General features: G+C 44.1%; 1 protein-coding gene across 6 annotated transcripts in view; it reads right to left on the minus strand.

Moving 5' to 3' along the window:
• spg (dedicator of cytokinesis spg) overlaps positions 1 to 12606 on the minus strand; it is a 430105-nt gene that overhangs the window by 255619 nt on the left and 161880 nt on the right. For all 6 annotated transcript variants that reach the window (XM_084607325.1, XM_084607299.1, XM_084607317.1 and 3 more), the window contains one exon: positions 9022 to 9122. In XM_084607325.1, the coding sequence (XP_084463451.1) occupies positions 9022 to 9122 (101 nt within the window). The remainder of the gene's footprint in view (positions 1 to 9021; positions 9123 to 12606) is intronic.

Below are 12606 nucleotides of genomic sequence, written 5' to 3' on the forward strand. Positions count from 1 at the left end.
CAGGTGTTCCAGAATGGCGGAGTCTACTAAAGCAGAAAATGTATGAGGCGAGGCATAATTTCGCTCCATCAAGAATACTGACCGGAAGGCGAAGCAGAAGTAAACCATGGTTTACAAAATTATTGCGTTGTCTCACTTTTAAAAAGAAACCGGTCGCTGAAAACTGGAACAAGCTGCAGGAAATAACACGGCAAGTAAAACTGGCTATATGGGCAGCTAAAGATTCGTTTTCCGAATCACTTCATGTAAGGCTGCAAGAAAACCCCGAGGAATTTTTCAAGTATGTCAAAAGAAAAAGAAAAGATGATCTCCCGATTCCGCCCTTTGTGACTGGCAATAACAGTGTGCACGAGGGCGTAGCTAAGGTTCACTCAGTACTTCAGTTCCGTTTTCCTTCCGATGGTAGAGCAAGGTGACTCGGGAGGACAGATTGCAAATAGACTGATAACCGATATGGAAGACTGTAAAGAACACGTGGGATTGGGGCATTCTTGCTGCATTTGAGTAGTTCAGAAGGAGGGGGGCCTGATGGGTTGACTAACAGCTTCTACAAACAGTGTGCGCGTTCGCTAGCACCATTCCTACAGATAAATTTCGATAAGTCGCTACAGGGAGGTGTCCCTGCTAAGTGTCTGGAAAAATGCAAGTGTTGTGCCGGTGCATAAAGCAGGTCCCAAAAGCTGCATTCTAAACTACCGCCCTATATCGATGACATGCGTTGCATGCAAAATATTAGAGCACATTTTATTCACCAGTATTGTAGCGCATCTGAGTGTGAATTCATTACTGCACCGGCCTCGTTTGGGTACGACACCGCTGCCAGAATGGGGCACTCACCCTTCCTACTTTTCCAGGTCCCGCTACTGTGTAGCGCGTTCGCCTGGCTTGCTGAAGAACGACTTACTAGACCCACTTTCCTCGAGGAGCACACCTTGTGCTTGTCCAAGCCATGCATCACATGGTCAAGCCTGGCCTTCAACGAAACCTTCATCTGGCAACGCCGGCATTCAACGTCAGCAGCCACTATCGGATTACTCGGCGCGGCATATAAACGCCCACCTGCACCGGCCTCGTTTGGGTACGACACCGCTGCCAGAATGGGGCACTCACCCTTCCTACTTTTCCAGGTCCCGCTACTGTGTAGCGCGTTCGCCTGGCTTGCTGAAGAACGACTTACTAGACCCACTTTCCTCGAGGAGCACACCTTGTGCTCGTCCAAGCCATGCATCACATGGTCAAGCCTGACCTTCAACGAAACCTTCATCTGGCAACGCCGGCATTCAACGTCAGCAGCCACTATCGGATTACTCGGCGCCCACCTGCACCGGCCTCGTTTGGGTACGACACCGCTGCCAGAATGGGGCACTCACCCTTCCTACTTTTCCAGGTTAGTTACTTGAATCATTGCACCTGTACTAAAAGCAGTAACTACTGTTTCGTAGCGGTGTCGTACCCAATAGAACTGTATGATATGACTAGAAGATACTTATTGTTGCTGACACAATTTCGCGCTTGTTTGCTTGAATTCTTACTGCTTCTGTGTGGCGATATTGAAGAGAACCCGGGCCCTGACGACAACACTCTTACATCTGTTCTTGATGCAGTGAAAAGACTTGAAGTAGGGCAGGCGGAGATACTAGGCGAACTGAGGGGCGTTAAAGAAAAACAAATAGCCACTGACAATGAAATCAAACTTCTAATGGATAGGGTATCTGCCCTTGAAACCGCTATTGCTTCTCCCAGCAGTGTTTCAACCAGTGTTTCTTCTAATAATGTGATGTCTGATATCATGAAAGAGCTGCATTCCATTCATTCTAGATGCGATAACGCCGAGGATCGATCTAGGCGTTCGAACTTGCTGTTCTTCGGCATCAGCGACGATGCTAAAGAAGACTGGCCAGCCTCCGAACAAAAATTAATAGACTTTTGCTCAGAGCACCTGGATATCACAATTACTGGATCGCAATTTGAGCGCACCCACCGTATAGGCAAGTTTGCTTCCGACAAGCAACGACCAATAATCGCGAAATTCGCTTTTTTTAAGGACAAGCAAACAATCTTAGCTGCTGCTCGCAAATTAAAGAACTCAGGATTTTCTATCGGCGAGGATTTTTCTGCTGCCACCCGGGTGGCACGAAAAAAATTGATACAGCATGCCAAAGCAAAGGATAAGAAGTTCAGGTTGTCTGTAGACAAAATGCGCATGGGGGAATCGTCATCTCTTGCAGCTAGCTAGCTCGGAAATCAGGTCCTCATACACTTACATTCGCCGCAAAAAGTCAGTCGGTACCGTGTTTATCAGTAACTTTCGCTAATATTCGCAGCTTGCTTCCGAAGCGCGATCAGATATGTTCTTTCATTGATGATAACAATACTGATATTCTTATATTAACAGAAACCTGGCTGCACCCCGATATAAACAGCAGTGAAGTTCTACCAGACATAAATGCATACTGTACTTATCGTCATGACCGCTCAGAAAGGAAAGGCGGAGGCGTTTTGATAGCCATTAAAAAAACACTCAGATCATTTGTAGTCGACACAGTTTCACCACTCGAAATTGTCTGGACAGCCTTCGTCTCGTCTTCGACTAAGGTACTTAATGGTGCCTGTTACCGACCACCGGACCAAAGTCACTGCTTTGTTGACAATCTACGCCAAAGTATTGATGCAGCTACCTTGCAATATCCATGCGACCACATATACCTTTTTGGTGACTTTAACTTTCCAGATATTGATTGGCCTAATTTAACTACCGCTAACACCACATCTCGAGACTTTCTAAATTTGACTTAGGACTTTAACCTATCCCAATTTGTTAGCCATCCGACACGTGGCCCGAATACTCTTGACCTAATTCTAAGCAGCGTTCCTGATACCATAGGCGATATTGCATTTTTTGATGACTTTAGTGATCACAAGTTAATGCAGTTACCAATCAGAATCAATCATAGGTACTCTGGTCGCGAAAGTAAAAATATACGAGACTACAATAAAGCCAATTTTTCGCTAATGAACGCGGATTTTGACATCTTTTTTCGCCACACATTCCTGCCACACTTTCCTTCTAGAACGGTACACGAAAACTGGGTTCTTTTCAGGGAAAAGATCTGCGAGTTGGTCGACTTATACGTCCCGTTAGTGCGTGTGAACAACGATAAGTCTAATCCTTGGTTTAACAAATCCCTCAGAAGGCTTAGAAATAAAAAGAAACGATTATACATGAAAGCTTCGTCTACTTGTAATCAGTCCGATTGGAAGAATTACAAGGAGTGTGTCAAATCATACTGTGCTGCCATACGTGACTCGAAAGTTAAATACTTTTCTTACGATCTCCCCGCTTTGCTAAAATCCTCGCCTAAAAAGTTCTGGCCGGTGATTGCGCCACAGAGGGATGGCAATCGCATTTCTTTACGTAGGGATGCTCACGTGCCTGTTTCTGATGAAGAATGCCCGTCTGAGTTCAACAAATTCTTTTCATCTGTCTTCACGAAGGAAGATCATTCCAGCGTACCATTTGTCCCCGAATTCGACTGGCCGTATATGGAACCCATTACTATAACAGTTGAAGGCATATCTCTTCTAATCGACAATCTGAACCTTTCTACTTCGTCTGGCGTTAACAATATCAACTCGAAGGTACTGAAGAATTTAAAGCCCATTTGCAGCGAAATATTGTGCCGTATATTCCAGCAATCATTACAGACAGGTCAACTCCCTGCTGAGTGGAAAATGGCAAAAATAATTCCAGTTTTTAAAAGCGGTGATAGAAGTTCTCCTGACAGTTACAGGCCCATTTCGCTCACATGCATATGCTGTAAACTACTCGAGCACATTGTTTCTTCTAACGTCCGCCGTCATCTTGAGTCTAATAACTTTTTCTTTCCTAATCAGCACGGCTTTAGAAAAGGTTATTCGTGTGACACTCAGCTGCTCGAGCTAACAACTGATCTTAATTTTAATATGGATAAAAATGAACAAACAGACTGCATATTTCTTGATTTTTCCAAGGCATTTGATCGAGTAGCCCATTGTCGTCTAATCTCCAAATTGTCAGCACTTCGTCTTGATTCCCTCACTTTATCATGGCTTCGAAACTTTCTTTTTCTTCGCGAACAGTTTACCTTCGTTAATAATTACTCCTCGTCATCTTCTTCTGTTACTTCGGGTGTTCCTCAAGGCAGCGTTCTCGGTCCTTTGTTCTTCCTTATTTATATTAATGATCTCCCAACTAATACATCGTCCACTGTCCGTATGTTTGCTGATTGTATAATTTACCGAGAAATAAAATCGACTAATGACCATCACCTTCTTCAGCAGGATCTTAATAATATTGCTAGGTGGTGTGAAAACTGGCTCATGACGCTTAACCCCTCCAAATGTAAAATAATGACTTTCAGCCGTAAACGTTCTCAATCCAAGTTCTGTTACTTCTTAAATAATGTGCATCTGTCTGAGACACCGTCGTACAAGTACCTAGGCATTCTTTTAACACCGAACCTATCCTGGAACGAACATATCACTTCCATCTGTGCTAAAGCACCTCGCTCTCTTGGTTATCTCCGCCGTAACCTTAAAAAAGCGCCCGCTCATGTCCGAAAATTAGCTTACATAACCTATGTACGCTCCCAGCTTGAATTTGCGTCTTCGATATGGTCACCACACCAGAACTATCTGAACATAAAATTAGAATGGATACAAAACAGAGCTGCCAGATTTATTTCCAACAACTATATCCGCCAATCTAGTGTGTCTGAAATGAAAAAAGAACATGTTCTCCCGCCTCTAGAAAATCGCCGCCAAGTTTCGCTTCTGTGCTTGTTACACAAGTATGTGTATACGGATAGGCCTTCGCCGCTGCCACTAAGCAATCCACTGCGCACGTCTAGACGCTTGCACAATCATCTTAGTTTTTCTCGCATCTTTGGCCGTACGAAAGCTTTCAACTCATCTGCACTTCCTCGCGCCATTTCACTCTGGAATGATCTTCCTGATTCAATTGCATCGATAAATAGTCCTGCTTCATTCCGTGAGAAAGTGTTAAGTTTGTATTGCTAGTTCAATTGACCTATGTTATACTATTATCATGCTGCCTTTCTTTCTAAATGTTTTCTCTCATATTTTTATATGCATCTGTATGTACTCTATTCTGTAGCGACCATGTATAATTACGTTGGGAATTCTTTTATGTTTGAAATTATGTAATACCTAGTGTCTGCTCCTTGTTTACAGCCATTAACCTTGATATTGTAACCCCCCTTACACAATGCCCTTCGGGGCCTGTAAGGTTCAATAAATAAATAAATAAATAAATAAATAAATAAACACTTATCAACATGGTTCTAGTAGAAATTAAGAAGAAGAAATGGACATGGGCAGGACATGTAGTGCGAAGAGAGGATAACCGATGGTCGCTGAGGGTAACAAACTGGATTCCAAGGGAAGGAAAGCGTAGCAGGGGGCGGCAGAAAGTTAGGTGGGCGGATGAGATGTAAAAAGTTCGCAGGAGTCAAGTGGATGCAACTAGCACAGAACAGAACCGGGTTAAGTGGAGAAATATGGGAGAGGCCTTCGCCCTGCAGTGGGTATAGTCAGGCTGATGATGATGATGATGAACATGGTTTTCAGAAAGTGTTGTCCTGTGTCACGCCAACATATTACATACACATACATATTACACTATGTGACTAATTTACACATGTCTTAGCAGATGCCTCGGACAAGCGACTCACAATGGGCTGTATATATCTAATTTACAGAAAACCTTCGACACTGTACCTCATCATTTGCTGGTTCAAAATATTTATGCTTATAATATTAATTTTCAAGTAATATGTTGGGTTAGAGAATACTTGCGCTTGAAAACCCAGTTTTTGTTGTGAAAAATCTCAGGTGGCAGAGGTCACATCCAGTGTCATACAAGGATCCGTGTTGGGGCCATTATTATTTTTGCCTTACGTTATTGACATCACTGATGGAATTGAGTCCCATATGAGGCTGTTTGCAGATGACTACATGCTCTAGAGGATAATCGATTCTGAAATAGACATCTATACAATACAACAGGGTCTGCACAAATTATCCCCTCAGTGGGCACGAAATGTCGTATGAAACTAAATCTGAAGAAAAAGTATATATGATGCACACACACACAAAAAAAACACCCTCATTTTCGATCTAGACGTTAAATAATTCTTTGTTATGCTATGTATTTGAGTACAAGTATCTAGGCGAGTATTTTACCCCAGAATTAAATTGGCATCACCATGTCGACTATACCGTAGTCGGGGCGGGGTGTGCATTGAGCCTTCTTCGGACCAACGCACGAAAGTTCCCATAAGCCTGCCGAGATTTGCTTTATCAGACCAATGTGGCCTAGAATATGCATGCACTGTTCGGGATCCGCCCACTCTACAAGATAAACAAAAATTAGAACGTATGCAGAACATGGCTGCATGCTTTGTCACTGGAAATTACAAACCAAGAACAAAGCAAGAATTAGACTGGGAGGTCCTGGACACTACACGATGAAAATTATGGCTAAAATTATTCCATAGTATACACCATTCATTGGTGAATATATAGAAAGAAAGAACCAATCCTACTATGTCTCTAAATGTACAGACTATCATTTAAAAGTACAAGGAATCCCTTGCCGTACAAATTTACTTACAATACAAGCTCGTTAATTCGAACCTCGATAATTCGAATTTTTGGATAATTCGAACTGCACACTCGGTCCGAGCAAGTTCCATAAAGATCTGTGTACAAAAAAGCCCGTTAATTCGAACGCGAGCCGGTTCCCACACGGATAATTTGAACTATGTGCCGGCGCGTCTGGCAGCTTGGTGCACAGCACGTGGCCAAAAATAAGAAAAGAACACCTCCATGAAAGACCGGCATAGTTAGAGGCTTGCGCACGCCCAAAACGGGGACAGAAGATGAAACCATGTAAAACCGCGGCAGAGTGGGTAAAACCTAATTGGCGCTATGACCGGCGCGGCGGCTGGCAGTGCCGAAAGGTAGGGTTTGGCGGCCGCAGCAGTGGCTGCCTGCTCTAACGCGCAACCTCCAAAACTCGCAATAAAATGCTCGGTAGTTCGAAAGTTGCTAATTCGGAAATACGAATGAGCACTGTTGGCGCGGTCCCAGCCAACGCCCATGAAATGCTATGATGTCGGATGGGCGCGCGCTATGCAGGAAAAACTTTTTCTTTTTTTCACGAGAGTCATCCAACCTTCCAGTCATCAGTCATCAATGAAAGTACGCGGTCAGCCACAGTTATGACGCCGAGTCGCCAACATTTAGAATCATTTGCTTCAAAAGGCGTTTTCTGCTACCGCGAGTTCCAATAATTGAGTGACCTACTGAAAACTGGACAAGCGCTGGCACTCTGCCAAGTTCACTTCCCCCCTTGCGAGTGCAAACGTTAAAAGGTAAACACACCGTGATGTCATCACTGTGCAGCATCTTGGCGCACTGCCAAGAAATGCGTTGTGGACCATGACGGCGAGAAACAGAGGGACGCGGCAACACCCAACGGTTTCTTTTTTTTTTTTTTTTTTCAATTGCTTGGGGAAAAATTGTAGGTGGGTGGGTTCATTATGTGAGCAGATTCGTTACACGAGTAAATATGGCAAATTTACCGTAATTCAAATAGTTCTTGTCAGTTTTCTTTAGGCCATTCGATAATTTGAACATCGGATAATTCAAACTTTTTTTCCGGTCCCATGAAGCTCGAATTACCGAGCTTTTACTGTACTGCATTTTCTGGTTTATAAGACGCACCCTTCATATTTGGAGGCTTTCAACAAAAAATTGGTACATAAGATGCACCCTTGTAAAGATGCACCTCAATTTATACAGGTTAGGGCAATAGGACTTGACTATATATGTTTGAACAACCATCGCGAGCTATGTGCACCTGAAAGAAAACTTGTTACGTGTGCGTGCGAATGATAGAAAAAAAAAGAAGCAACACGTATGCGTGAAAGATCTCTCGCTCAGCGAGAGCAGGAACACTTTATTATCACTCAAAGCCTCAAAAGGCTTCATCTAGATATGCGGTCGTCAATTTCTCGTGACAGCGCTTTGGCATCCTCTTTGCGCTCATAATCACAGCACTGATTGTCGCTGCGCGTGGGCGCTCTGACGCACGGTTCAAAGCACATACAGGAAGGACAAAACACACTGCAACAGCCACCAGAGAATGTTGTGAATCGTAACTAGAAAAGAGAGCTGGCTCGATCTGGCTTGTCTTGGCAGTGTGTAAAAAGCGAGTAGCATGGACATCGCCACCTTTTGGCATTCTGCCAGTGAGACTGCTGTATAATTCTAGAACAGTATAACGACTTCAAATACTCTAATCTCAGGTGTCTCTACCGTTACTGTTTCACAATAAAGTTCGCCTACGTGCAAAACAAAAACGCACATAAGACACGCCGTTATACAGAATACTATTGAAGATTTAGTAAAAAAAAACTCCCCTTACACCCAGAAAATACGGTAAGGCATCATTTTTCCCCAAAACAGAAAAAAAAAAAAAACGGTTTCAGAGTGGAACCAGTTGCCTCGTGATGCTGTCAGGCTTATATCAAATGATGTTTTGTTTTCAATGCTGAGTTGAGTGTTGCCTACGGCTCTGAGTACTCCTTTTTTCGCTGTTCATTGCTTTTGAGTGCTGTGTATGTATAATTCCTACTTCATTTGCCGTATATGCGTCTTTGGTCTGCTTCTAACTTTGTAGCCTTTACTCCCCCCTGTAATTCCTACGGGCGCTGTGGGTACAGAATAAACGAAATGTAAAAGACAGACTTTTTCTTATGCAGAATGACGGCTGGGTAATGATACCTACGATACCTTTTGTTCCTTTCTTGAGACGCACGTGTCATAGACACTAGGCACCCACTCAGCTTAAGCCTGAAAACCTAAGCATTCCACTGGGGAAATCAGTGCCCTTGTTGAGGCCAAACCGTAAGGTGAGCTGAAAAGCGCATCCACAACGCAAGAGAGGAAGCTCACTTGTAGACGAGGGCGGCTGCAAAGTGTCCCTTGACGTAGGCATCCAGCACTGGCTTGAAGTGCTCGAACTTGGGGCTCTCCAGCAGGCTCAGGATGTACACCTGCACAGGAGGAGGATGATGCATATGGACACATCATTTCACACACTACCTTCTTATACCTCTGTCACACAGCCACTTTTGATCCTCATTGAGCTCGATCTGCATTGAGGTTTTCAAGAAGGATTGAAGCGTCCTGTGCTACACGGGCGTTTTCAAAGAGCATTGAGGAATTTTCCTCATGTGCGCTACGAGGGTGTCGACGACCGCTTTCGAGTGTGCTTGAAATCTCAAGATCGATTGAGGAAGCAGCTTGAAGCCAAGCAGGCTCGAGCTCGATTGCACTTGAAAGTTGCCATGTGACAACCTCGATCTGCATTGAGTTGAATGCATATCGAGTTCAATGACAATCGAAACTGTCCGTGTGACAGGGGTATTATTCCCTGAACTGCTTCGTGCCTCACATTGGCAAATGCCATCTCTATCTGCCTCACACAAAGGAGGCATCAGTAATTTTTATCGCCATGCTGATTCTCTACCTAATCAACTAAAATTCACCATTAACTGTAAGATTACCACAGCCTCCTGGTAAGGGCCCATGGGGAGTCTGCAGCTGGAAGCAAGAAAATGTCAAAGTTTGGCCTTTTGAACTGCTCACTCAATATGACAAACAAGTGCCATAATATGAAACCGATGACCGTATGCTCTTCAACCTGTGAACTTATTCTTGCTACAGAGAAAATAGCAGATATTTTAAGGTTTCGGGCATATGAATTCAAAGCATTATGCAAAAATAAAGCTAAATATATTTTTGAGGCAATCACGACAAAACAGGGAATCCGACTTTGCGACCTAGAGCTTGAATTGCTAGAACGAAATGAGAGTTTGGAAAAAACTGAACGAGACTCGCTAAGGGACACTTGCACATAGGAAGAAAGAGATACTGAAATTATGTTTCAAAATAAAATAAAGAAGTTGGATCGTTGAGTACCCAATATCACTGAAGAAACTGAAGTTACATGCTAGAGGATACCTCTCTTGCAAAGCACACAGCTGGAAGCTCGACACTGCAGCTGGCCACGCAGTGAGCCAAAGCAGCTTCTTGACACAAAGCGTAAGGGGGTTGCAAGCCTTGTAGTAGACTCTTTGTGGTTTGCAGTTCTGGCATGTGTTCGTATCGGCTAGTTGGTGGTGAATATTTACAGCTGGTGGAGGAGGCCATGCTTGTGGTGCATCCCTTGGGGTGGCTGCACTAGGTCAGTTCTGAAAGCCAGCCAATCGTGGGCAATTCTTTTGAGCACAGCTGTTCACCAAAAATCTTTCGGCCAGTGACAATGTGAGTAGCCCTGCGAGAAATAGGCTCTCCTAACACCGGATGCATTGTCAAAAGGCATTAATGCCAACCAAGCATACCTTCAGTTCTCCAACCAAAACTAATTCCTGTTGCCAGTCTAGCTTCGTGTACTTGTTTGCTGCATGCACGGTGAGGACCATTACAAGTTGGTTTGATTTGGTTTGTGGGGTGTAACGTCCCAAAACGACTCGGGCTATGAGAGACGCCGTAGTGGAGGGGGCTGCAGAAATTTCGACCCCCTGGAGTTCTTTAACGTGCACTGACATATCACAGCACATGGGCGCCTTGTTTTTCTCTTTCGAAAAGCAGCCGCCGGGGCTGGGATTTGGTCCCGCGCCTTTGGGCACAGTAGTCGAGCGCCCTAACCACTGCGCTACCCCGGCGGGGACATTACAAGCAGGTCTTCTAATATTTCAAATGCAATAACGATGGCACGCAGGTAGAGAGATGACAGGACATGCGCTCCTGTCGTCTTTTTGTGAAAAAGCATGTGCCTCGCATTCGGGAGGTACCAGGTTCGATCCCTAGTACTGCCAGGTACCCACCAGTTTTCAATGAGTACAAGCTTACCCCGGCCTGGTGCTCGGCTCTTTGGGGTGAAATGCTTGGAAAAAGGAAGCGCACGTCCTGTCATCTCTCTATCTGTGTGCCGTCGTTGTTGTGCTTGAAATATTGGAAGCAACGCACCAACATGCCCCGTAAAGTGTTTTACGATGGAACCAGTGCACACCTGCTTCCTTGACCTTTTTTCAATTTGAGTCTTTTAGAACTTTCAAAAATTTGCGGCGTTTCTTCCACATACTTTCATAAACCAACATCATGCACTTGAAGAAGTGCCGAAGTAGGGAAGAGGCCATACTGAACTTCCCACATGCAGTCGAACCTCGATATAACCAAATCCTACTTGCAGCCGAACATTTCGCTAAATCGCAAATTTCGTTACGTCTGCGTTTCCATGTTTTAGGTGTCCAAAAAAAAAGAATTAGTTGTTGTTTAACTCTGGTTAACCCTAGGTGAATTGCAATACAGTCAAATCTCGATATAACGAATCCCGCGGGACCGCCAAAAATCATTCGTTATTTTGAAATATCGTTGTAATGAAAAATCTGCGATTATAAGCCAGTGGTCAAACCTAGGTATGAAAATGACGTATCTTGGCAGTGTGTAGACAAGCAAAACCTCAAGTGAAAAGGTTGCACTAACTCCAAAGCTGATTTATTTGAAGAAATCCATTATTTTCTTCTGCCGCGTGCAGCAAACACGACCGCGCACTACATTACACCACTACAGCACATACACCTTCCGCTTTCCGGAATACCTCATCGCGTGCGTGATTGCACCGAGCGATGGAAGTACGGACTTTGTCCATGTGAAAAAGAAAAAAACAACAACACACACACACGCACGCACGCGCGCACACACACACACACACACACACACACACACACACACACACACACACCGGAGTTTTTTATGACCCCATCTTCAATGCTCCCTGAGCTTTGAAAATCTTGTCTCGGTCTTTCATAATGATCGCGGCAGTCGATGGGGCAATGCTAGCTGTCTGTAGAGGCCGAATCGCTTTTTCCCTGCGTCGATTTCTTGCAGTGAAAGCAGTTGCGTTCATATCTTCTTGGCACTTCGCTGGCTAATATTATCGCAAATCTCGCACAAACTTCGCAATAAGATAATCAGCGGCAAAAAAAAAAAAAAAAGAAACCGTCCCGCACGTGCGAACGCACGAACGACCGAGTCGCGTACAGCACACAACACAGGAAGAAAAAAAACGCAGGCAGCTAGGCCTGCTGGCTACTGCGTAATAAACCATAGCTTCATGGTGGCGCTAGGAGCTGGTCCTAGATGTCCTGATGATGATAGCTATAGCCCACGGACCATACACACAGAAACGGCGGTTTCTGTTTCGTTTCACGCGAGAGTTGCAAGCTGCGGTGCTGTTAATTTTAGCCAAATTCGTAATACTGATGTTCCAAAATTATAGAACAAGAAATAAAATACGTTCCTTATTCTGAAATATACGCTATTTCGAAATTCGTAATTCTGAAATAGTTTCACATTGAAAACATGACAAATCTGCCGGGGATTCTTAAAAAATTCGTTAATTTGAAAAGTTCGTTAATGTGGTGTTCGTAGTAATGAGATTTCACTGTAGCAACGGCGGAAGCTCCTTTTGCC

This window comes from Amblyomma maculatum, chromosome 1 (assembly GCF_055883805.1).
Source record: "Amblyomma maculatum isolate TAMU_Amacu chromosome 1, ASM5588380v1, whole genome shotgun sequence".
Taxonomy (NCBI): domain Eukaryota; kingdom Metazoa; phylum Arthropoda; class Arachnida; order Ixodida; family Ixodidae; genus Amblyomma; species Amblyomma maculatum.